The sequence below is a fragment of the Plodia interpunctella genome, chromosome 16, assembly GCF_027563975.2.
Source record: "Plodia interpunctella isolate USDA-ARS_2022_Savannah chromosome 16, ilPloInte3.2, whole genome shotgun sequence".
Classification (NCBI taxonomy): Eukaryota; Metazoa; Arthropoda; class Insecta; order Lepidoptera; family Pyralidae; genus Plodia; species Plodia interpunctella.
In genome coordinates, this window is record NC_071309.1 from 9,485,442 (window position 1) to 9,511,270 (window position 25,829).

Sequence of the window (25,829 nt, forward strand, 5' to 3'; positions counted from 1 at the left end):
CAAATTCTACTCGACATGTGTCAGTTGCCAAATGATCTATGGTCAAATAAAATTCACTCGAGCATTTTCTATATCGAACAGTGATTTGGTTGTTGCTTTTGATAACATTTTTGATCATTTTCCATGTTTTAGTTATGTTATTGAGTAAAATTTGTGATAATAAAGTGATGCTTTGAGATTAGCCGGTTTGCTATTAGTGCCAGAAATATGGAGACCCCATCTATGGACACAATTTACCAGGCTATAAGTGCTTTGTATGATAACCCCAATGCTAATGAAAAAGAAAAAGCCTCCCGTTGGTTGGGAGATGTACAAAAATCCGTAAGTAAAGCAGCGTGTTGATTTCTGCACTGATTACAATTTAGGTTACCTATTTTGAGGGAATAATCTATGTGAAATACTTTCATTTCAGATACATTCTTGGAAAATAGCTGACCAATTATTGCAGCAGAAAAAAGATGTCCAGTCGTGTTACTTTGCGGCGCAGACTATGCGTTCGAAAGTGCAGCACAATCTGTCAGAATTGCCATCAGAAGCTGTAGTATCACTGAGAGACTCCCTGGTGGCTCACTTGGAGCGCACGTCGCCAGACACGAGCTCGCCGATCCTCACACAGTTGTGCCTGGCCCTCGCAGACCTAGCGCTGCAAATGCCTTCATGGCAGAACTGCATAAGTGACTTAATCAAATGCTTTTGTAACAAAAATGACTTTGCATTATTAGAAATCTTAACAGTGTTACCTCAAGAAATAGACTCATCAAGCCTGAAACTGGGTGAGAACAGACGGGAAACTATCAAATCTGAATTGAGATCACATTCTCAAGCAGTTATTACATTCTTGAAGGACAGTATTGTTAGTTCTCAGAACACACATGTAGCATTGAAGATAATAAAGTGTATGACGTCCTGGATTCAAGTGAGAGCGGTGAACATACAAGAGGTACCAAATAATGCAGTAATTGGGTTCTGTATGCAGGTTTTGCGAGATCACAATTCCATTAATACCTTACATGATGCAGCTTCGGACTGTATATGTGCATTGTTGCACTGTTTAGAGGATAATAACAATAATGAAGATGTTGAGAGGTTATTATTTGAGAGTGTCTCGGGCCTTGAGGAGAGCTATCACATGTCTGTGGCTCATGAGGAAGAAGAGAAAGCTGCAAACTATGCGAGAGTGTTTACGGAACTCGCAGAAACATTTCTGGAGAAGATAATTTCGACAGCTATGACTGGGAATATACATTTTTCTATTAGATCACTGGAACTGGCTCTAGTCTGTGTAGGACATCATGATTATGAGGTATGTCGCTTATTTTTGTTCTTTAAATATGAACAGTTATGATATTAAAATAGTATCTGCTGATTGTGGCTCTACAACAAGATTTCCCACTATGTAAATTTACACAAGCAAAATTTATTTTATTTATTTACTTTATAACACAACTAGTAGCTACTTAAGTTTACTTGATACTGTTGACTGAAAATTGAAGCATATTGATATTTATTTTCAGTCAATATGACATAATCAATTGTCCTGTCCATCCCACAAATTGTTACTATTAAAATAGGCTTTATAATATAAATATTTTCTCTTCAGGTGGCAGAAATAACATTCAACCTATGGTATAGATTATCGGAGGATGTCTACCAGAATGACTACCAACCGTTGACAGACACCTTCAAGCCTCACATTGAACGGCTGATTGAGGCACTTGCAAGGCACTGCCAGTGTGAACCAGACTTACCAAACTTGCCAGATGAGGATGATGAGTTCTTTGTATGTATAAATTTAAATAAGAAATAATGTTAAATTATATTAATCTACTAGCTTTTGACCGCGGCCTCGCCTGCGTGAATTTCATAGTAAAATCTCATTCTTTAAGAAAAGTGATGAAGAGTATGTTTACCAATTTTTTGCTTTTTATTTTGAAATTTGTATTAAGTTCCATATAATCTTTCACCCCCCCCCTTTACGAAGGGAATGAGGTTACGGTTAATTTTCAGAAAAATCTGAAACACATTAATTTGTTGTAAACAACCATAATCCAAATTTTCAAGTCACTAACTTCAATGGTGTAGAACTTTCATATAAAAGTTTTCACCCCCTTCAGGGTAAAACTTCCAAAAACCCTCTCATAGTGCTCACCTACACTCCCCAAGGGATCTACATGCCAAATTTCAACTTCCTGCACTCAGTAGTTTCGGCTCTACATTGTCTGTCAGTCAGTCAGTCACTCAGTAAGGGAAGAAATTTATATATATATAGAATATAGATAAAAAATATTCAACAAGAACTATATTGTTAAGCACTAACCCCAGCTCCAGATTATGATGGTTGATGATGAATTATTAATTTTAAAAACAATATTAATATTTAAGTTTATGTACACTATACATTAAGACACAGGATAATTATACATGGAATATTTTTACATTAACTATAAACAATGTGAAAATGTTACAGTTGTCATTAATGTCGGTTGTTAAGTTTTTACTCTATTATGATTCGCTGACCTTTCCATTGTTGCAGGAATTCCGCATGAAAGTGATGGGCTTGATCAAAGATGTGGTGTTCATAGTTGGCTCGAGCTCCGTGTTCAGACAGATGTTCACCGCCCTTCAAGCGAACATATCCTGGGAGCAGACTGAGGCAGCTCTGTTTGTTATGCAGTCTGTGGCCAAAAACATAGTGCCGTAAGTGGCTCAAATTAAATATTTTACCATTTATTGATATACTTGCTGGTATATGAATGGCATTGAGGATTGATATCATTATTATTCATTTAAGAATGTTATTCTTGTCGGTGGAGCAGCCTCCAGTTACATGTATCCTCTGCCAATCTATACTATTATTATGAAGAGGTAAACGTGTTTTGTGAGTTTGTATGTTTGAGGCGGATAATCTCCGGAACTACCAAACCGATTTAAAAAATTATTTCACCATTAGAAAGGTACACTTTCCAAGATTGCTATAGGCTATATTTTATCTCAAAATTCCCATGGGAGCGAAGACCTGGGCAACATCTAGTGACATATTTTTATATGTCTTACTTCAATAATATAGATAAAAAAATAATGGTGCAGTATCCTCATAAGATATGTAATTGATTTATGACATTATTACGTACATTTTGTACATTTAGCTTTTTATTTATATATATATATTTTGTGTGACAATTTTCAATAATTTTATTGGAAATACATATTTTATTTTAGTTATTTATTCAAATTTTGACATTTTTAATAATGATGTAAATTCGTCCTCCTAATTTTTAATATATATATAAGACCTATATTTGTTAATTGATGTCCTTGGAGAAAAGGCCGCGGTGAAGTTTGTTGCGCCGCTTCTTCTTCACCTGCGCTTTGGAAGTCGGCAGTAGACTTAGTTTAAGTAATTTTTTTGACGTCAATAAGTGATGTATATCATCCTAAATTGAATAAAGAATTTTGAATTTGAATAAACACAATATTTCTATCAATCTTAAACACAATTCAAAACACATCTTCGGTTTAACGGTGTCGAGGGTAGCAAAATTAAAAAAAAAAAAAAACGCAAATAGAAAAAAAAGGCATACCCTTTTCGATTTCGCAGCGTTACTCAAAATGACATATTTTTTAGTGAAGAATACGAATACGTGCCGAAAGTGGTGGAGGCAATCCTGTCAATGCCTGACAACACGCACATCGCCGTTCGGAAGACTTGCATCCTCCTCCTGGGCCAGCTGTGCGAGTGGATAGAGCAGCACCCTTCGGGGCTGTTGCCGTCCTTGCAGTTCCTGGTGCGGGCGCTGCAGCGGCCGGAGCTGGCCTACGCTGCGGCCACGGCCTTGCAGGTGACTACTACTACTGAGGGCGAAGTGCTGGTTTGCATTTCACGTTTCACCATCGATTCGTACTGAGACGCAGTGAACCAATCACATTGCAGTGTGGTTGTCGTTGCGTCACAATGGCGCATTGTGATTGGTTCGCTGCCTCTCACTTCGACTCGTCTCGATGGTGAGAAGTCAAATTTTAACAAAGACAAGAATCAGTCTATCTAATTTACATTAAAATCATTAATCTGTACTGTGGTCAATGTCAATTCTAATGAATGATTGATTTTGGAAATGATTGCTTCCTCAAGAAAATTGACGGATAATAAGTACGGCGCGACCGCAGCGGTCGAAACACTCGGAGATCCAAATGGGTACAGGAGTTATACGGGCGACGACACACACACACACATCAAACGATACGGCAAAAAGTTAATATAGTGATATATAGATAGATAAACTCTTTATTGCACCATTCACAAAGGAATTATAATTTACAACGAGATATTCAAACACAATGAGTGCAAAGGCGGCCTTATCGCTAATGCAATTTCATCCAGCCAACCTTTGCATGGAAAGAGAATCCAGTAAACTAAGAGGGTGCAGTAAAATTAACAGTATTAAATGAATAGACAAAAAATAAATTATTATAATTTTTATAATATTAAAAAGATATAGAAGAAATATATAAACATTCAGACAAGCGTAAATAGTGCACTACAGGTATCCATAAGTTTTATTGGATAAATGTCTGCGCATGACGATCGATTGACTACGATTGGCACGACTGAGGCCCTGTGAAGTGGAATTAAACGTTATAACGCTTAATGTTGACACGCGTGCTTTTTACATTTCCATTTATACCAAAATGTTAGGTATCGGGGCAAAAATTAATCAAGGCTAATTGAAATGCCAATTTGTTCTAGAATATCTGTTCAGCGTGTCGGCGGCAGGCGTCTGCGCACGCGCCGCTGCTGCTGGAGGCGCATCAGATGTGCGACCGGCTGTCGCTGCCGCTGCCGCACGCCACCGCCCTCGCCCGCGCCACCGCCGCCACCATCAGCACCCTGCCGCACCACCAGGTCAGTTCAAGTTCAAATTCAAAATTCTTTATTCAATTTAGGATGATATACATCACTTTTTTTTTAGCTAAAACATGTCCCACTGCTGGGCAAAAGCCTCCCCTCTCTCATCACATACATACATCACTTATTGACGTCAAAAAAATTACTTAAACTAAGTCTACTGCCGGCTTCCAAAGCGCAAGTGAAGAAGAAGCGGCGCAACAAACTTCACCGCAGCCTTTACTCCAAGGACGTCAATTAAGAAATATAGGTCTTATACAGTGTATACAGAACAGCTGCCGCATGACACACCAAAAAGGATTGATTTCAGACAGACGGTGATATTGTAAAATTAAAAAGATTCGTCAAAAATTTAAGATTGATTGTTTACGATGACGCTTGGATTTGTGGCGTCTTCACCCCGAATGCGACTAGGAACACGGTAAGATGACAGAGTTTGCTACGAATACGCAACATATCATTCTGTCTCACGCATTACCACTGACTCGAATGAAATAGCACATAGTCGATCTCACTCATGCAAATTGCAATGAAAAAGGAAAGAATGATATGTTGCGCGTCAAATGTTTCTTAGTGTATAAATAAATAAATAAATATATTAGGACAAATCACACAGATTGAGCTAGCCCCAAAGTAAGTTTGAGACTTGTGTTATGGGATACTAACTCAACGATACTATATTTTATAACAAATACTTATAGATAAGGTGAATTTCACGACTGTTTGAATGCGACGTGTAGCGTTTCATTAGTGTCGAACATTTTTTTTTTTAAATAAAGAATTTTGTTTTTAAAATAGGATAATTAAATTGATTACTGTGTATGGTACAATAATAAACACTAATGACAGCCCGCGGGTGAAATTCACCATTAAACATCCAAGAAACAAGTATCAGTGGGTTTAGCACAACATAATGTGGTAGCTACAAGAAGCGATGCGCGAAGCGACCGCGCTGCAGCTGCGCGGGCTGGAGGAGCTGCTGCAGTCGGAGCAGCCGCTGAGGAAGGGCACGCGCAGCGACCCCGTGGTGTGGCTGGACCGTCTGGCGGCCTTGTTCCGTGACGTCACACTGCCCACGGCCGCAGCCGCCGCCACGACATCCGCGACCGCCCATCCCTGTCTGCCCGCCGCCCTCGACGCCTGGCCCAAGCTGCACCAGGCCATGAACAAGTTTGTTCCTTCATATATTTTACGAATTTTTTGGCTTTTTACTTGTTAGAAATTATAATGAAAAAAGTAGTCTGTGTCACTCCTGAATGTTTCGTCTATCTCTGTGCCAAATTTCATCAAAATCGGTCTAGTATTTTTTGAATTTATTCATTACAAACAAATCTTTTATGATATTAGTGTGGATTAATTATTTCGTATAAAAAATAACACTTTGCAATCAGACCATATTTTATAATTTTGTAAACAAAAAAATTACTAATAGATCCATTTCTTAAATATCAGATGATATAATGAAGTATAATTGTTATAAAAAACTATGTATTTCCACTATTCTAAAGATTTTAATGTTGCAATCTCGGCCACGAATCGATTAGACCTTATTGCCATGTTAATAAGACCAAGTTAAAAATTCGTCTATAAAAGCCTCTGTTCCGATCCATACTTCAGGCACTTTTTCACGTCATATTCATAAATGAAATTATATTTACAAAAGCTACAAACTACTAGCATAGGTGTGAGGGATGAAAGAGACATAGACGGATGAATTTTTGAGCATTTCTATCACCGTTATTACAAACCTTCAAATTTCAACAAAGACAATTTATGAATTTTATCAAAAGTTAACTTTTACCCACAACTTCGTATGTGAGTAAAAATCCATTTCCCGCGGCAATTTCAGGAAATCCCTTCTTAGTGCTCCCTCCCACCGTCCTAGGAACCTACACAACTAATTTCAGCCTTCTACGCCCGGTAGTTTCGGCTGTGCGTTGTCTGTCAGTCAGTCACTCAGTAACGCAAGAGTTTTATATCTTTTGATGTATCGGGGGTAGTGTAAAATTTTCTTAATATTTCACTTCAAAGATTTTAGAACGGTCGTTTATTTTGAAGGACGGTGTTGAAAATAGTCTAAAATCCGGGCGGACGTAGATAATGAGCGAGTGACGATGGTGTACGCGCAGATACATATCGGAGTCGCGCGTGATGGAGCGGCTGTGCCGCGCCGTGCGGTTCCTGCTGCGCTGCGTCGGCGTCGCGGCCGCGCCGCTGCTGCCCGACCTCGCGCTCGTGCTGCACCACGTCTACAGGTACCTCACCAGCCATGCACCTTATTATACCTTTCATTATTACTTTATTTATTTACAGCTATATATGCACCGAAGAATGTTATTCCAGGTTATATTCTAACCGTGTAATAAACATAACCGGTCCAGTCGATTTTGCGTGAAAGAGTAACAAATGTACACACATACATCCTCATAAACTTTCGTATTTATAGTGATAGTAGGATGTGGCACCTCGACAACATAAACATTTAAGATGGTAAAAACAACACTACTGACTTTAATCTACTTGTCTCGCTATTGCAAAATTTTACGTTTCAACAATTTTGGAGTGAGTTTAATATATCTAAATCAACAATTTTATATCCATAATTGAAAGTAATAAATTATTTATTCAATTTTGGATGGTAATCACCCTCGACTCCGTCTCGGGCATCAACATACATCCTCGTTCATTCATCCGCCCACCCTTATCCCACTTTATGGTATGGCGGTCGGTACAGCCATTCAATCACCACTTCTTTCTGTCTGATGTTAAATATATTACTTCATTGTCTATATCCTGCCTAACTCCATTCACCTCTACAACCTTGTTTCCCTTTCTTTTTAAATAAGTAATATCTTTGATTTCAAATATTGTATAGCATGTTACTTCTACTGCAAGCCTATAGTCCGCTACTGTTACCGTTATAATTATGGTCTATAACATTGGTTACCATAGGACCTGAGTTAAGACCTAGTGTGGGACCAATTGTATAAGCAATATAGGAAATTTATTTTATAGTTAATAACATTTCATTTCCATCATACATACTCTGTCATCATAGAATTGTGGGAAAACGGAATGGGAGACCTTTGTTCAGCAGTGGGACACATCAACAGGCCAGCAGAAAAAAATCCTTTCATACAATTTTATATATATACTCTATACAATAATTTCATCACCAGGCGTTCAATGTTCAATGATTCTCACAGCCAACACCCCCACTCGTGCATTCTGTACGTGGCCAGTATACTAGTGGACGAGCTGGCGTCCATCCCTGAGTGCCGCGCGCAGCTGGTGGCGCTGCTGCAGGCGCTGATGCCGCGCGCCTTCCAGCTGCTGCAGCAGGAGAACGGCCTGAAGGACAACCCGGACACTGTCGACGACCTCTTCAGACTTTGTATACGGTGAGTTGTTCACGGAGAATAAATTCAAAAATTACAAATTCGCAATGAGACCAGACCATGTTAGTCTGGTTGCGCCAATATGGTAGTTTGAAATTGGCGTCATACATTCCGGTCTTGTTTGAATTGTAAGCAATTTGCAATTTGGAGGCCATTGCCTCAAGTTCGTGCGCTTGAAAAACAAAAAAAAATATATATATATATATTATATATGATTTATCCGAGCGAAGTCGGGATGAGCCGATAGTGTATATATATATATATCGGCTATCGGCTCTGTTAGCAGTAAACCTCGCGAACTTATAGATTGCTGATAGAAGGAACTCCATATTACGTTTATCATGAAATATTAGAAGACTAGCTGATGCCTGCGACTTCGTTCGCGTGGCCGAACAATTTTTGGTAAGGAGTCAAAACTATTAGAGAAATGTAATTCTACAGACAAATGTAACGATACCTATACGTACAGAAGATGCTAATCAGACTGAAAAAGTATACTTTCTATAGTTTAGCTGAACTATTATGACTTCTTCAGGTGTTCCAGATCTCCGATTTTTATACCTCAACAGAAAATGCTCATCATACTGAACAATTTTTGTTAAGTCCTCATTTCTATATTCCCTATAGTTTAGCTGTACCATCATAGTACTACATCAGGTGTTCCAGATCTTCGTTTTTTATATCTCAATAGAAAATGCTCTTCAGGCTGAACAACTTTTGTTAAGGCGTCATTTCAATATTTCCTATAGTTTAGCTGTACCATCATTGTTCTCCATCAGGTGTTTCAGTTTTTCGAAATAATTTATACCCTATATGTTGCCCAGGCTTAATAGCTATATAACAAAAAAAGTTTAATTCAAATACGTCCAGTAGTTCCGAAGATTTGCGTGAAACGAAAGACAGACACAATTTTTTTCAAATTCTTACTCTGTTGCTGTTACTCTATCGCCTATTTTTATTTTTTAAAAACCTGCTTAAAAATCCGTTTCGCTAATTTAAGCGTACATATGGACAGACAGACAGCGGGCAGCGGCCCGTTCCGGCTTCGCTCGGTTAAAAACATAATAAATTATACACCTAAACCTTCCTCGGGAAACACACTATCTCTTGGGAAAACCGCATAAAAATCTGTGCAGTCGTTTTGAGTTTACCGCGAACATAGACGCGGCAGAGGACTATGCTTTGTTTTATAATATGTAAGGACAGGTGTTTTATAATATGTAGTGATGTATTAGGTCCTTACATATGAAATTGGCGTTTTGTTGTACTGGCCACTTTAATCACAAATTTCTCCTCTTTGGTTAGGAATTCCAAATTCAAATTTATACAGCTATTTACACATGTATTTGTGTTTCGTTAACCGTCATTTGTTGTTTTTTTTTCTTCTGATTTTTCCGTTTGCGTCACTCAGTTTACAAAATGGAAAACTTGAAATATCGCGTTATTTACGAGTACGAGTTCCACCGTGGCACCAGTGCTGCGGAAACGCCTCGAAGGGTTAATGATGTGTATATTCCCCGGTCAGGTTCCTGCAGCGCACGCCGCTGGAGCTGCTGGCGCCGGGCGTGCTGGACGGCGTGCTGCGTTGTGCAGCGCTCGCCGCCAAGCTGGATCACCGCGACGCCAACTCTTCCGTTATGAAGTTCCTGCTCGACCTCGTGCGCGCCACTCACCATCCGAACGAAACCGTCAGAGGTAACTAACTGATATTATAAATGCGGAAGTATGTTTGTTACCTCTTCACGCTCTATCTACTCAACCATAGTCTTCTTGAAATTTTGCATATTTAAGTATGTAGTTGGAAGTGTGGAATAGTACATACGGTAGGCACTTTTCATCCCGGAAAAAATTCACGCGGGCGAAGCCGCGGATAAAAGTTAGTATTATAAATGCGAAAGTAAGTTATCGCGCGTTATTTGCTCATCCAATCTTCTTGGAATTTTGCATATAATGTAGTCATTCATGGCGGAATCATCGCGCATTAGATTTCATCGCGGAAAAATAACTGTTCCCGTGGGAAAACGCAGGCGAAGCTGCGGTCATTAATCTAGTAGAATATAATACATTCAAATTTAAAATTCTTTTCAATTTAACATTTATTATTGACGTTAAAAAAATGCTTGTCTACCGTCCCCTTCTAAACCGGAGCCTTTTCTCCAAAGTTGTTAATTAACAATTTTAAGTCTTATTGATATATTGCGTTGGCCCCATATATCGGGATATGGTGAGGAATACATAAACATAAATGAAAAAGATAGCTTTGAAGCAGATATCTTGAACCGATTGAGTCGAAATTTGGTATACTACTGTATATTATTATGATAAGCGGGACCCGATATAGTGCACTCACGGACATAGAATAAATCTGTTTGACAATAAGAACCTCGTTGTTGAACACGAAAACATTGCAACAGCGCTAGCGAACGAAGCGATAGCGACGTACGGCGAGGAGATGACGTGCAGCCTGGTGGAGGCGAGCGTGCTGCACCTGCACGCGTACATGGTGTCGGAGGTGGCGGAGGTGCTGGTGGAGCTGGCGGCGTGGCAGCGCGCGCACGGACGCGACTGGCTGCGGCCGGCCGTGCTGGCGCTGCCGCGCGCCGGCGCCGGACACGCGCAGCCGCGCGACGCGCAGTGCTCTCACTTCCATCACTACGCCATCAGGTCATCCGACACTCTTTACTAAAGTATTTACCGCCATCTAGTGCCAGGTGTGCAGGTTTTCCTTCTATTAATTAAGCCATAATATAAAAAGGACAAATTTGTATTTTTGTTGGCAATTAATAAACACAAAAACTACTAGGTCCATTTTGATAAGATTTTATGCTATTTTTGATTTTATTTTGATTTTACCCGAGCGAAACCGGGGCGTACCCACTAGTATCCTATATAAAGAATGAATATTTATTTATTTCCAAGGACAATCATACAATCTTAATTCTAGACAAATCACATGTTTCCGCCGATCGTAACATAGCACTACGGTTTCTGAGTGTGATATAGCGGTCGATAGTCCTGAGGGATAACGGTGTCGCGGAGCTAACTGAAACACGGGCGTACGTAACAAGCATTTATTCCGGACTGGTTTATAAAATGACATCTCACAACCAAGCTACTTAGACTACCCCCCACCATTTATTATAAACTAACCTACATACATCACATTCCCCCACATCAATCAACCCTTACGTACAAAACCCCTTTGCTACATTTAAACTAACTTAAATCTAAAATATAAAAGTAACATAAAATTTCCCTTAAACTTAATTACATTTTCCTTAACCTACACTGTCGTACAGGACGACTAGGAGGTGGTGTAGTCACAGTTGGCAAGGCGTCCTGGAACTCGGGAGACGCAGGAGCATCCCTCCTGTTCAACCCACTGACTACCGACCCTTTAAGGGGCGTCTCAGCCTTCCCGGCTTCGTCGTTTATCTCCTCCGATTGGGCCGCATCCCCCGCATCCGGCAAGGCTATCTGTGGTTCAGAATTTGTGCTAGACTCGTTTTGGCTGGTATTAAATTCTGTATCAGGGCAAGCGAGCGATGAACGTCCACCCGTCCTCCGTCTCAGTTGATCGATATGCCTATGTAAGACCTCCCCATGCTTATCCCTGATCTTATAGTTACTAGGCCCGACGCACTCGGCCACCTGGCCCGATGCCCACTTCTGTGACTTTAAGTACTGCCTATACCATACGGTTTCATTTGGCCTAAGCTCCCTATTACTTCCTTTTGCCGCTACCTTTTGACGTTGCTGCGCTTCCCTGACTTTACCCTCCCTATTCGGTTTCAGTGCATCTAATTTTGTACGTAACCGTCTGCCTAGTAACAACATAGCCGGGCTTTCCCCAGTTGTCGAGTGCTCAGTATTCCTATAATGCAACAAAAACGTACACAAGGCTTTATCTATGTCTTGTTTCTCCGCACTAGCTTTTTTAATAACTCTTTTTAACGATTTTACAGCATTTTCCGCTAAACCGTTTGAAGCCGGATGGTACGGTGGCGAAAATATGTGCTCAATACCCTGGCTACTCACAAAATTAGCGAATTCCGCGCTAAAAAACGGCGGTCCGTTGTCTGTAACTATCTGTTTAGGTAAACCCCATCTACTGAATAATTCGCTAATCTTTCCTATAGTCCCAGTTGCCGCTGTGCTAGAAACCTGACAAACTTCTATCCATTTAGACATGGCGTCGACTAAAACCAGGTAAGTTTTGCCAAAAATTGGTCCTAGGAAATCTAAGTGAACTCTAGACCAGGGCCGGTTTGGCCAGGGCCACATTCGCGGGGTCTGGCGCGGCGGCGCGTCCGCCTGCGAGGCACACACCGCGCACTCCCGACACAACCGCTCCACGTCCTCGTCCACCCCCGGCCACCACACATAACTGCGAGCTAAAGCTTTCGATTTTACTATTCCCATATGGGGTTCGTGAATCATGCGTAGTACCCTCTCCCTACACTCGTCCGGTACTACCAGCCTATGACCCCACATAACGCACCCTAACTCTTCGTATAACCCGTCTTTACGATTAAAATACGGCTTCATACTCATAATCTCACAATCCGACGGCCATCCGTCTCGTAAATAACTCAAAACTTTAGCGAGAAGCGGATTACGCGACGTTTTACTTTTAATAACATTATAGTCTAACAATAGTTCCTGTTGAATAAAATGTAAATACGTTTGCTCGGGCGCCGGTGCATTACTAGACGCATGACTCATCTGTTTACCGCCGGCGGCCACAGGTAGCCGCGACAGCCCGTCCGCTCCGTTCTCGTCGGTGCGCACGTACTCGATATCGTACGAATAAGCCGATAATATTATTGCCCAGCGTTGCATCCGACTAGCTACCATGGTAGGTATCCCTGTATGTGGTCCGAGTATCGATACCAAAGGCTTATGGTCGGTGCGTAGGGTAAAACGACGACCGTACAAATATTGGTGGAATTTATTAACAGAAAATATAATAGCAAGTGCTTCCCTATGTATCTGAGAATAATTTCTCTCGGCATCGTTGAGCGTGCGCGATACATAGGCAACCGGGCGCTCGCGGCCGCCGCACCTACTCGGCTGCGAGAGCACGCCCCCCACGCCCCGCGCGCTCGCGTCGCAGGTCACTATGAGCGGCAGACTAGGATCATAGTGCATCAAAACTTCCGCGCTAACCAAAAGTCGTTTAACCTCTGTGAACGCTTGTTCACACTGCTGTGACCAATTCCATGTACAACCTTTTTTAAGTAATTCGTATAAGGGAACTAACTTTGTGCTCATGTTCTTAACGAACTTTGCGTAAAAATTTACTAAACCTAAAAACGAACGCAGCTCTGTTACACAGCTTGGTCGAGGTATTTTGGTAATGGCTTGAATTTTTTCTGGATCCGTTCTTATACCATCCCTATTTAAAATATAACCTAAATAACGTACTTCGTTAACTAAAAATACGCATTTATTACTTTTCAACTTTAGTCCATATTTATGCAACCTACTAAATACAGCTTCAACAGCTTGCAAGTGATCCCTTTTAGTTTGGCCCCCTATTATGACGTCATCTAAAAATACTTCGACGTTAGGGATATTATTTAATAAATTACACATTATTCGTTGAAAAATCCCGGCGCTGGATGCTAAGCCATACACCAGCCTATTATACCTATACAGACCTCTATGGGTATTCACAACGGTGAGATTTTTCGTTTCGTCTAACAAAACCTGATTATAGGCCTGAGATAAATCAATTTTTGAGAAAAACTGTGACCCACTTAACCTTACCAGCAAATCGTCTACTTTTGGCAACGGATAGCGGTCTACCACAAGCGCCGGGTTGACTGTAGCTTTGTAGTCAGCACAAATTCTCAAGGAACCATCAGCCTTGCTTACCGGTACGAGAGGTGAGGCCCACTCGGAGCAGTCGACGGGCTCGATGACGCCGTCGCGCAGCATCTGATCGAGCTGCGCGTCGACGCGGTCGCGCAGCGCGTACGGCAGCGGCCGCGCGCGGTGGAACACCGGTACCGCGCTCTCCCGAACCCTCAGAGTCGCCTTGCCCCCCGTGTATGTGCCCAAACCTCCGCTGAATAATTCCTTATATCTGTTGAACAATTTTTTCAACTCATGATCCATTTGTATATGGCTCTTATCTGCACCTATCATATTATTACAATTTGTAAACATTGGTAACTTTATTTTTAATTCTGATAACCACTGCCGTCCTAACAGTGAGGTCGTCCCTCCATCGATAATAAATAATTCTAAATTATTATGAACACCCTTATAATTCACAGTTGGTCTAATGACACCTAGTGGCTTAAGCTTAGAACCATCGTAAAAGTTTAAAATGACGTTGCTAGCCTCAATCTTTAAATGTTTTAAATATTTATTATAAGTTCCTCGGCTTATACAGGATACAGCCGTACCAGTATCCACTTCCATATAAATTGTATGACCTTCTATGACAACGGGCACACTCACCGCCTTATAATCGTTCAGGCATAAGTGGTGAAAATCCTCCCCGCAACTGTCCAGATTCTCGTCCTCTGGCTCCTCCTCTCCTGCGGCATAGTGTACAGCTGCTCTTCGCCCCTGCCTCTGGTCCGGGCACACACGCCTGAGGTGCCCCACCCGCTTGCACTTGCTACAGGTGTATTGGTTAAATCGACACTCTTCCCGATAATGGCCCACTCCCCCACAGCTATAACATTGTCCACTGTGTGTATCCCGACTGCCACTCCTCGCAATCTTGTTGCCGCTAAGGTTCGCTCCGGCGACCTCCGCCCGCTGCGCTCCCGCTCCTCCATGTGTACCGCGCCCGGCTCGGCCCGCCGCCCGTGGCTCCCGCCGCTGCTTGCCGCTGCTGACCGCCAGAGCATGCACATCCGCCGATAGCTCCCGGCTTGCGGCTCCTGTCGCGTCAACCGCAGCTGCGTCGCGTTCCGCGGCTTCTAATGAGCTGGCTAACTTCACCGCGTTAGTAAACGTGAGCGTGTCATCCTCTGCAAATAACCTCTGCCGGATGAGATCACTCCTCAAGCCGCACACGAATTGATCCCGAAGGTTTTCGTTTAATCCGTCCCCCAGCTTACAATAGCGTGTCAACTTTTTTAATTCCGCCACGTAGCTTGCCACATTCTCGTCCGCCGCTTGCCTTCTCTGCCGAAATCTGAACCGCTCTGCCAGTGCCGACGGGGTCGGTTGGAGGTGATTACGTAATAATCTGACCGCACACTCGTAGCTTAGTTCCGCTGGTTTCTTAGGGCTGGCTAGATTCGATAATAGTTCGTAAGCTTCGTCACCCATTACCGCAATTAAAGTAGGCACTTTGAGTTCATTTTTCACACTGTTCACTGTAAAGTACATCTCGAGCCTGTCCACGTAGGACGACCACGCCCCGTTCTTCACGTCGAACTCCCGCACTTTACCAATCGACATAATTGCGATGTCTAACCTGCACGCGTAAATATTGGTACTAATCCTCGTTCGCCAATGTGATATAGCGGTCGATAGTCCTGAGGGATAACGGTGTCGCGGAGCTAACTGAAACACGGGCGTACGTAACAAGCATTTATTCCGGACTGGTTTATAAAATGACATCTCACAACCAAGCTACTTAGACTACCCCCCACCATTTATTATAAACTAACCTACATACATCACACTGAGCACTATGCAAAACACTTCACAAGTTATTGTTAACCATCAATCTTTCCTTTTATAGGACAGAAAAATGCAAAGAAATGACTCGTCTTCTTCGCGACTTCGCTCGACTCTACCGATAGAGGCTGACGGCGACAGGGTCCCAGAACAAGATATCTAAATAACTATATATTTCTGCTGCTTGCCCGTGCTTTTTTGGTGTGGACAGGACATAATGTACGTAAGTATCGAGGAGCCACTTTATAGATTTTAAAAAGAAAACTTTTAGTTTTAGAAACGTGTCGAAAGTCATTGTGTACCAGAAATCCTGTAATTTGTACATCAACAAATCCACAGTTTTGTCAAACTGGCTCCGCTAAACATATCTAGATCTCAGAAAGTACTGAAGACCTCAATGGTAATAAGCTAAACGCAGTTATGAATACAGACAAATAAAGTATTGGACCCCAAACTAACAATTTTTGCATGCAAGGTACCTACAGATAAACCTGACTTTACTGACTTGCTAGCACAGGGGGTCAGTTTTATTTGCCCCCTACTGTACATATATTTCTATCTCATTCATTCGATGCCTTCTCTTACTTACACGTTGAAAGGTTTACCTCGCAATACATAAGAGGTCGGGCCACGGACGAAAGAGATAGCAATATACCTTGCAACAAAAAGTTTTTAGCAATGCGGGCTTTAGTATTATTTATTACCTGTAGCTTCATGGATAAAAGTAAAAGTATCACGTCTTTACCCCTTACGGAGTAGACAGTGAACTGCCCAGAAACACGAAGGCCATGCTCTATAATAGGGTCGTTGGTGGAATTGAAATTCTGAAATAGTGACGGATGGCCCCCTTTGAGAATCTCCATTTTATAGTCCTTTCCCTTGATTGACTTTTACAATGCACGGGATTAGATTCAACTGGCATATCTTTTACGTTTTCTTCATTTATTGTCCCGATCTAAATAGACATTAATGTTATGATTTTATATTTTTCGTAAAATAGTGAAAAAATTGTGTTTTGTTAAATTATAATAAGACGGGGTATCCCATCAAATAAATAGATTAAATTATATGAATCTTAGATTATAAAAAAAATATAAATAAATGCTACTTTGTAGTCAGAAAAAAATGTTTAGGTATATTGTAGCAGAGATCTAAAAATAACACAAGAAATACATATTTTATGTAGCCTGTTCTATCAAGAGATTATATATATTATTATTTGTGTCTCTTTATAAGGTGTTATATATTATACAATATTAATTCGTATGTCCAACACAATAAGGTTCCAAGTGGCAATAATCGACAGTACACAATTGCCTTATAAAAGGGTTGAGTTTTATTCTAGTAAAATAAAGGATATAACATCTGATTATTGAAAAATAATGGCTATATTAGATAACACGGGCAAGCAGTAAACATCGTGGCTACCACGTAGCACGTCATTGCGTCCACACGTTCTTTTTTTTTTTACACGATACGCGGAAAAGAGACAGCAATACAGCATGTGGACGTTAGTAACGTGCTACGTTTGTTCCGTGGTAGACCTTCAGAAACGGATCAAATTATGAAATGAATGCATTTCGGTACCGAAGTAGCTATAGTAACTTTCAAGCAATACTTAATGTATCTTGACTTTCGAATATGATTTAGCTAATTTTGTCGTACAGGCTGGCAAGTGGAAGTTGTTCTAAAGTTTAGTTGCTTCAAGATAGTCTTTATAAGAATAAATCAATTTGCTACATCATCAAAATATAAAACAGAAATGTTACGAAATAATTTATTAATAATTGACATACGAAATAAACAATCAAATTTAAACTAAAATTATTTATTATTTCAAAAATATCTGAAGACTGACAAGTCCGTTTTATTTTGACAGCACCGTTTATTCCGCTTATTCACAAAATGAGTTCTAGTTAAATAAACAATGTTTTGCTCCGTTCTATCAACGTCAATATATATTCATTGACATGATAAATTAAATAAATCGCGATGAGGATTTCTGTTTAACCTTTTTTTATGAATAAGAGGGTATTTACAAGACACAATGTCCCTACATTTGTCTCATATACCAATGTCATTATGTTATTAACATAATTTTGTCGCGAAAATACTAGTCTGAAATTAATAAATATTTTAAAATGTACACTATTTACTCAACTTCCATTTGCTTTCCCGCTCGGAGGTTATTTTAAGACTACCCTCAGTTAGGTAAGTATGGACCCTTTGTATTGATAAAAATATATTTTGTTATATTATACTCTCTTTCATTTGAATGTGATAGCGTACGCATTGAATTGTAAATATTTATTAAGTATGTTTACTTTTAAACTTGTCTTTCATTTCACCCGATCATTATAAACTGACTATGCAAATGTTACGTCTACCGTGGTGCTGACGATTTTTATCTGTGTTTTAGCATTTATATTATCTCTCATGGCAAGGATTTTAGTTTTTTATACATATTTTAAAACATTACCAAGTAGTATATAAAAATACTAACATTAAAACACCAATAAGACGCAATTATCATTTAACGTTAGTAGAATCGACAACCAGTATGCTATCTAGTGATTTTGTATTGTCTAGGTCATGTAAATAATATTCAAAGACGTTTTATTTAAATAAAATCATATTTTCTGTAAAATAGAATCCTTAAATAACAGTCGTAAATATATTCGGATTTCAACACTTTTTCTTATTTTTAGGACTGGACAGAGTCACAAAACTGACTCTTCTGGGTGCCTTTGGACTCGCCACTGATTTTATTGTTATTGGCTCTTTTATATCTGTCACCTTCGCTTTCTTCATGAAATTATTGTCTTGTGTACTTTTTGGACTGTCAGTGTTTTTCTCATCAACTTTAGTATCGATTTTGGAATCCTTTGGAGATTTTTCTACGTCTTTAGTCACTGGTTTTGCATTTTCTGGAGATTTCTTTGCGTCATCTGGCGACTTTTCTGCGTCATTGAGCGATTTTCTACTGTCAGGAGATTCTAATTTAGTTTCAGTTTCTTCATAAACTAATTTGATATCTTCACTGTCTTCAATGTGTATTATATCACTTGGCTTTTCATCAACATCCATAACTTCACTAACTTGTCTCATTTCTTGGTTGGAATTATCTGACCAAGATGGCATAGCCACTTCTTCCAAGACGTCTATTTTTACAGGAGTTTTAGGCCCCGGTTGCGCTTTCTTAGAAGGAGCCTTGAATTTGATGAATGAATCGATCTTTTGTAAGTTGTTGGCGGGTTTTGTCTCTTGTTCTGGCGTTTTCTCTTTCTGGATTTCTTTTTGTTCTTCTGCTTCAACTTCCATGGATTGTTCTGAAAATTAATATATTGTTTATTTGGGTTAAAGTTAAATCAAATCATTTATTCGGAAATTAGACCTATATTTATAGTTATTTCTCACAAGCTACAAACTACTGGCATTTCGGAACGACCACTGCTGAGAAGAAATGCCGAAACTCATTTGAACAGTGTTGGTCCCTATCATGCCAGATCGGCTTACCATTATTGTTTCTTACAATGTTTTTTTTTCTAATAATATATAAACATGTACATAATGTACATAGTCAAAAGGCATATCAAAACAGGTTATGATTGTGATCTGAGTGCTCATTATAATATATATATCAATGTGAAACACAATTAACTTACATGAAAATATATGAGAAACGAGATGACCAGTTCCCTCTGGCAGCACCCGTTCACGAGTTGACGCATGGGACAGCCATCGCATAGCTCAACCATAATAGAGGGAACCTCACGACAAGGCCCACGACGCTACTACCAGATTGACCATTTGAGTGAGCATGACACACTTGATTCCCATGACTTCATAATTACAAATCTTATTCATCGAAATAGAAGTATAATTCAGACACTTGAAGATCACAAATCACGTACATGTTTTACAAATAAATAAATAATTAAAATCTTTACTAATAACCATCATTATAAAATGATATTACAACTACGAGACTGGATCCATTGCTTCGTTGCGTTGACATAGCACGATATTCGAATCGAACGATTCTACGTTGATCTGTCGACGGATGTCAAATCAACGGAGAACAAAGGAGCAGTCGGGCCGCGCTCTAAGTGAACATGTCACCTGTATTCTCTTTGGGCTCTAGGACATCGTCGGGCAGTACTTCCCCTAGTTCCCCGTCGCTGAAGGTGATGACGGAGCAGAACCCGTCCGTGCTGGACGCCACCAACATGCGCCCGTCGGGTGACCATGTTAGGTCCGTTAGTCTGACGATAAAACATTTGGTGGAATGAGTAAATAGTATTTATTGCGAGAGTGTTTAGTGACAATGAACACGTACCTGGTGTAGTGTATGTTGGAGACGAGCGCGATGGGCGTCGCCTGGTGCGTGTCGTAGAGCAGCACGCAGCGGCGGGTGGCGAGCGCCAGCAGCGAGCGCGCGGCTGCCAGCTGCGGCCGCGCGCCTGCGTTGCGCCGCGCGTAGCGCCGCGGGCTCCAGCGCGCCGCCAGCGCCGCGTCGCCGCACGGCACCACGCAGCACGGCCTGCACCACGCACATTACTGACGTCTAACATCATTTCTTTTCCGTAGTCCCATGGATGGGACGATGGGAAAAATATCATTTAACCGTAGACCCATTTACTTGTGGAAACACCAAAAATAGTTTTTCTATGATCCTTCCTTACATATTATAATTATAAAAGAAAGTCCTCTGTCTCGTCTGTCTGTTCGCCATAAACTAAAATCGGTATTCACCAATAAAAAACTATTGATACCAATAGACGAATAGATGCACTAATGCATGCATCTTGAAGTTTGTAAATTTTATCAACCTCAGTGACAGTGGTAAAGTGCTTGCCTCTGAACCGACAGGTCCGAGGGTTCGATCCCCAGTCAGGTCATGATGGAAAATGAATGATGATGATGATTATAAAATACAGTATCGTTGAGTTAGTATCCCATAACACAAATCTCAAACTTACTTTAGGGCTAGCTCAATCTGTGTGATTTGTCCTAATATATTTATTTTTATTAAAACAATACTTACACTTTCAAAGAGTGTCTGGTGTAGATGTAGACAGTGTTAATAGGCTTAAAATCCGCTGAGGGGTGGTCGGGCTCCACTCGCCCCGCGGGCACGGCCAGCAGCGCCCCGTCCGAACTGAACTGCAGCCGCCGGTAGAACGTCTGCAGCGTGTCGTCGTGGTACAGCCGCACTGCTACGCCGCTCAGACTGTGCCCGGCTGGGAACGGCAGCACGGCCTTGCTGCTGCGAGATATCACCTTCTTGGTGTTCACATCGAATGTTCTCATTACCCTGGGAAATAGAGACTTTCTATATTGCCTATTTGGGCTATCTAGTAGACCATTGTTTTTTTTTAATATATTGTTACTGTGAGAAATTCTGCAGACAGAGTACAGGGCATAGCTAGTATTGTATTAATTTTCAATGTTAAAATGCAGGGAAACCAAACAGAAAAACATTACTAATATTATAAATAGCCATGGGAGTCACATGTCTATTACACTGTCAAGGCTGAACTGCTGAGCCCTGCTGTGAATTTGGAGATATAAGTTATTCATGTGTGCCAATGGGCTGACAACTAGAGATTGAATAGGAAAGAGAAGAAACTGGGAAAATTAAGAGAATTATTCTGTAATCATACATGAAAGCATAAAATCACATCAAATTTGGTTGAGATATGTTACCTGTCAGAACTAGTGGTAGCAATGAATTGTCCCTGTGGATCCCACGCCACTCCCTGAACAAAACCCTTGTGGTCACTCAGCATGGAGGTGTAGCGGCCGCGATCCACATCCCAGATGAGCAGCTTGTTGTCCACGGACCCGGACGCCAGATGCTTTGAGTCAAGACTCCAACTGATGTCCAGGACATCTTCCATATGTCCACGGAGTGTCTATGAGATTGTTTTTTAATGGTTGTATAAATACTACTACTATATAATATATAGTAAATAAACATATGAAAAGAAATTACAAAGAAAGATGATACAATAAAAACTGATCCATTTATATCAAATTACTTACATCAGCTTCAGAAGCTGTCTATCATTCAATAAATAAATTACTGAAAAGTTTAAATACAAACTCCAAGACACACATGCATCAACTTAATATTAATTAGGTAATTATTGATGTGTCTGTTATGTTATAAATAAAATAAAGAACATGTAAATATGACAGAAAGAGAGATAAAATGGAAGTGGAAAACACAGTAACCTTATAAACGACCCATGCTTCTTTGTACTGTTCCTCCCCCTGTTCCAAGCTCTGCACTACCACTGGCTCCTTATCAGTCTTCTGTTTCCAGATGAAAATGATGGACTCATCATCACCAGATGCCAATAACTGGCCATTTGGGGACCACCGCACAACATTGACAGCTTTCTGGTGCCTTGTTAGGTCTGCAGCCACCTCGAGATTCACTGAGCCCGTTTCTGTAGTGGTTATATACCATATCTAAAACAGGAAGCATTTTTTATAAGATAGACCCGTTATACTATTTCAAAATCAGGTAGATACTGTATATTTAGACACAAACTACTCACACAACTTAATGCATAAAACGTGCTTTAAAAAAGTATATTTACCAAAACATGAGAATCAGTGCCACCAGTAGCGAGTCTTAAATGCTCGTCAGATTCACATTTGGGCTGAAAATCTACACTTAAAACTGGATCCCTATTATGCCATGAGATTTCTGGAATGGCAAACTTCATATTTCAAGTATAAAACACTCCAATATCTCAAAAATATTATAATTAAAATTTCTCTCTAGTATTATTTTTGTACCTAGTGATGCTACTCTACGATTTCTATTTTGTCATAGTTGTCAGTTTTGGCGCCAAAACTCACAAAATTGCCAGTGTAGAAAATCGAAGTGAAGTAGAGCACTAATAGCAGTCACAGTCCTTAGCAGCAGTCAGTGAATCCTACTTTCTGGCCTGCCTACCTGCAGCAGAGACGTACGACGTTCCGATTTGGTATTTAGTGGATATGAACGAGACGCCGCCGCGTCGCTGACCTACAGAGGGAGGATATTAAAATTTGTACGTTGTATCTTAGATTTAGAAAGGGCCTCGCGGCAGAGGGTGTTCTATAAGTTGCAAAACAGCACCGCTCGCCTCAAAAAAAATCCTTCTCTTTTGATTACATAAAAACTGTCTATCTCATAGATTTCGATAGAAGGACCTCGCGGTCTATCTATCCACAGATATATAGGAACATATTAATGTTCTTCTATCTGTAAGTCTATTTAGCGATGTGACCCTCTCGATATTTTCGAGTATGCACAGAATTAGTCATTAAATATTCTCGGAAAATCCCGAGAATTTTCTATAGATCATTCCCCAACGCGAACAGGGGCTTCATCATATTGTACCATCCTGCTTGCATAGGCAATTTTTTAAAGTTGCGAAAGGTAACCCTGTTAAAAAGAAAAAACAGATTGTTATGTCACTGTCAAATTATAGAATTGTTTTTCTTTCAGATTGACATTTTGTAATCGTGCACAGCGAAAATCAAAATGGTTTGTTTTATTATTTAAATCCCGTGAAATCTTCATAATTTCATTACATGAAGCAGTCAAATAATATTGAAAGTTTATCCAAAGTTTATATGAAACGCGACCGATACGTATTTTGGTGCTAAATCGTTTGGTGTTTTACAGGTTAACGTACCAAAACAGCGCAGGACTTACTGCAAAAAATGCAAGTGCCACAAGACCCACAAAGTGTCTCAATACAAAAAGTCCAAGGAAAGGCATGCCGCCCAGGGTAGGAGACGTTACGACCGTAAACAGCAGGGTTATGGTGGTCAATCAAAACCCATCTTCAAAAAGAAGGTAATAAGCACTATTTTTCGTTATAATTAGGTAACCTCATTTACCTTATGAATCCCACGAAAATTATTGGATTCGACTGTCTTAACTAAGGCTGAAACAATGACAGTTGCTTTTTGAGAGGTTATAATTTAAAAGTTCTAAAAGAAGTTATCTAAACTGCTACTAATTAATTATTTTTCTATTTCTAACATTTTAGAATTTTTTTTTTCTATTTCTTATGATACATGATATTCCATTTTTATCTAAACAAAGTGGAACTGAATTTTGCAGTCCACGAGTGCTGATTTTTGTAAACCATATTTCTGTAAGCCTTTGCCATCTGACGAACAAAGATGTCCCTACATTTCTGTTTTTAAAGATCATAAGTTAACCATTATTTCATTTTTTTATTTATTGTTTTAGGCAAAAACCACAAAGAAAATTGTGCTTCGTCTCGAGTGTGCTGACTGCAAAGTGAGGTCCCAGGTTGCCCTGAAGCGCTGCAAACACTTTGAGTTGGGAGGAGATAAGAAGAGAAAGGGACAGATGATCCAGTTCTAGGCTGGTTAATAAATAAGTCAAACTATTAACTGTTTTATTTTATTTATTTACAATTTCAACGCGTAGATCTGTACCATTCACATGGCTCCCTGAGTCTTTAGTATTAGTAAGACAAATTTTCAAAGTTGAAACCCCAAAATTATGATTTCCCAAAAAAAAAATATTTGTTTTGCTCATTTGCTTTTGCAAATAAATTGATCAATTCTCAAGTTGAATTTGTGAAATGTATCTGTCCCTCTTCTGATCCTCATTCTTCAGTTTTGAGGCGGTGCCCATTGTTAAAATAACTTGTTCCTTACATCTCGATAAGACCTCACCCCTCTACACCTTCGTGAAAATATAGACTATGTTTGCATCTCTTCTAATGCACAAAGCTTTATAAGAACCAAAAATATGTATGGTTAACTGTTCTTATGTTCATATAAATTCTATAGGCAAAGTCTTCCTAGGTCTTGCTCAAGTCTGATCATCCCTAACATGACACCCACACTTATTTATTGAGAATCTTCTCCAAAAGATCAGTGTTCAAGCCCTCAATTCCAGCTTTTAGTTTCACAGCTTGCAAGGGCACTCCGACTTGCACCATTTTTATGAATTTCTCATACTCTGGTGGTATTGTAACAGTCGCAGGCACATCTTTAGATTTTTCTTCATCTGTGTTATCAACTGAAGTCTTGTTGGATTGTGTATTTGCAACTTCTGTATTTGCTGTGTCGTCTGTGGGTTGTTCTTGAGCTTTAGCTTGTGTTGTGTTTATCTCTGGTATTGAGGATAACTATAAAATGTAACAACAATATTAATTCATATCTTGGGAACATCATCAATAAATTTAAGAACAAAGTTCTTGTTGATGAAGTATTTTCCATTATAGGTACTACATTTCCTGCAATAGATTATAGTTCCCTATACAAAACTAAATAGTTTGCTATTTGGTGGGTTAGGTAGGCTAGGTTGGTAGATTAAAGAAAAACTTACACGCGCTTCCAACAAAACCATGGATGCTTCAACTTTTTCTAACTTTTTTTCAAAATTCATCAGCTTATGGTCACATCGTTTCATAAAGTTGTTCAAGAACTGTACAGTTGTTGTAACAAAATGGTTAACAAAAGCTAGAGTACGCTTTTGCTGTAAGGCAGCGACCTGTAAATAATATAACATGTTATATCAGAAATTACTTGACATGTAATGCAGTTTTTAAGTTTAGTTTAAAAATTACTATTGAAGTACACACCTTTGTCAAATCTACCTTCGAGAATTCATCGTTTGCAATGTTATCATGCATATTGTTTTGATAGTATTTAATACTACATTCACTAGTTATTATTTCAAAACAAACGAATACAAGCAAATATAGATTAGGTGATTTATAATTTTCTTTTAATTTTGACATTTTACTTTAAAAAAAACGCAACTGACAGCTATTTTAAAGAAACATTCTCTACTAATCTGTCTGATAAAATATCGCAGGTAGGTA

At 39.8% G+C, this 25,829-nt stretch overlaps 4 protein-coding genes across 5 annotated transcripts; 2 read left to right on the forward strand and 2 right to left on the reverse strand.

Annotated features, from left to right (window-relative positions):
* The first annotated feature begins 11 nt into the window (after positions 1 to 11).
* Positions 12 to 18,282, forward strand: Tnpo-SR (Transportin-Serine/Arginine rich). Of its 2 annotated transcripts, none has more exons than XM_053757122.1 (12): positions 12 to 321; positions 413 to 1,303; positions 1,601 to 1,780; positions 2,534 to 2,697; positions 3,626 to 3,839; positions 4,745 to 4,900; positions 5,826 to 6,073; positions 7,033 to 7,158; positions 8,110 to 8,304; positions 9,827 to 9,996; positions 10,716 to 11,012; positions 16,016 to 18,282. In XM_053757122.1, the coding sequence occupies exons 1-11, from the start codon at positions 208 to 210 to the stop codon at positions 10,985 to 10,987; spliced, it is 2,730 nt and encodes a 909-aa protein (XP_053613097.1). In that variant the 5' UTR covers positions 12 to 207; the 3' UTR covers positions 10,988 to 11,012; positions 16,016 to 18,282. The 2 variants fall into 2 exon arrangements, with proteins under 2 accessions (XP_053613097.1, XP_053613096.1); XM_053757121.2 differs by having other exon boundaries at positions 10,716 to 10,965.
* Positions 18,283 to 18,565: 283 nt separating this feature from the next.
* On the reverse strand, positions 18,566 to 22,801 carry Caf1-105 (Chromatin assembly factor 1, p105 subunit). The gene is made up of 7 exons (XM_053757123.2): positions 22,563 to 22,801; positions 22,192 to 22,431; positions 21,661 to 21,869; positions 20,999 to 21,268; positions 20,291 to 20,494; positions 20,074 to 20,216; positions 18,566 to 19,280 (listed from the first exon to the last, which is right to left on the reverse strand). The coding sequence occupies exons 1-7, from the start codon at positions 22,689 to 22,691 to the stop codon at positions 18,637 to 18,639; spliced, it is 1,839 nt and encodes a 612-aa protein (XP_053613098.1). The 5' UTR covers positions 22,692 to 22,801; the 3' UTR covers positions 18,566 to 18,636.
* A 543-nt stretch (positions 22,802 to 23,344) lies between these two features.
* Positions 23,345 to 24,384, forward strand: RpL36A (Ribosomal protein L36A). Its single transcript, XM_053756955.1, has 3 exons — positions 23,345 to 23,500; positions 23,642 to 23,815; positions 24,218 to 24,384. The coding sequence occupies exons 1-3, from the start codon at positions 23,498 to 23,500 to the stop codon at positions 24,353 to 24,355; spliced, it is 315 nt and encodes a 104-aa protein (XP_053612930.1). The 5' UTR covers positions 23,345 to 23,497; the 3' UTR covers positions 24,356 to 24,384.
* CCDC53 (Coiled-coil domain containing 53) lies at positions 24,381 to 25,802 on the reverse strand. The gene is made up of 3 exons (XM_053756954.2): positions 25,587 to 25,802; positions 25,331 to 25,495; positions 24,381 to 25,130 (listed from the first exon to the last, which is right to left on the reverse strand). The coding sequence occupies exons 1-3, from the start codon at positions 25,743 to 25,745 to the stop codon at positions 24,846 to 24,848; spliced, it is 609 nt and encodes a 202-aa protein (XP_053612929.1). The 5' UTR covers positions 25,746 to 25,802; the 3' UTR covers positions 24,381 to 24,845.
* Positions 25,803 to 25,829: the final 27 nt, after the last annotated feature.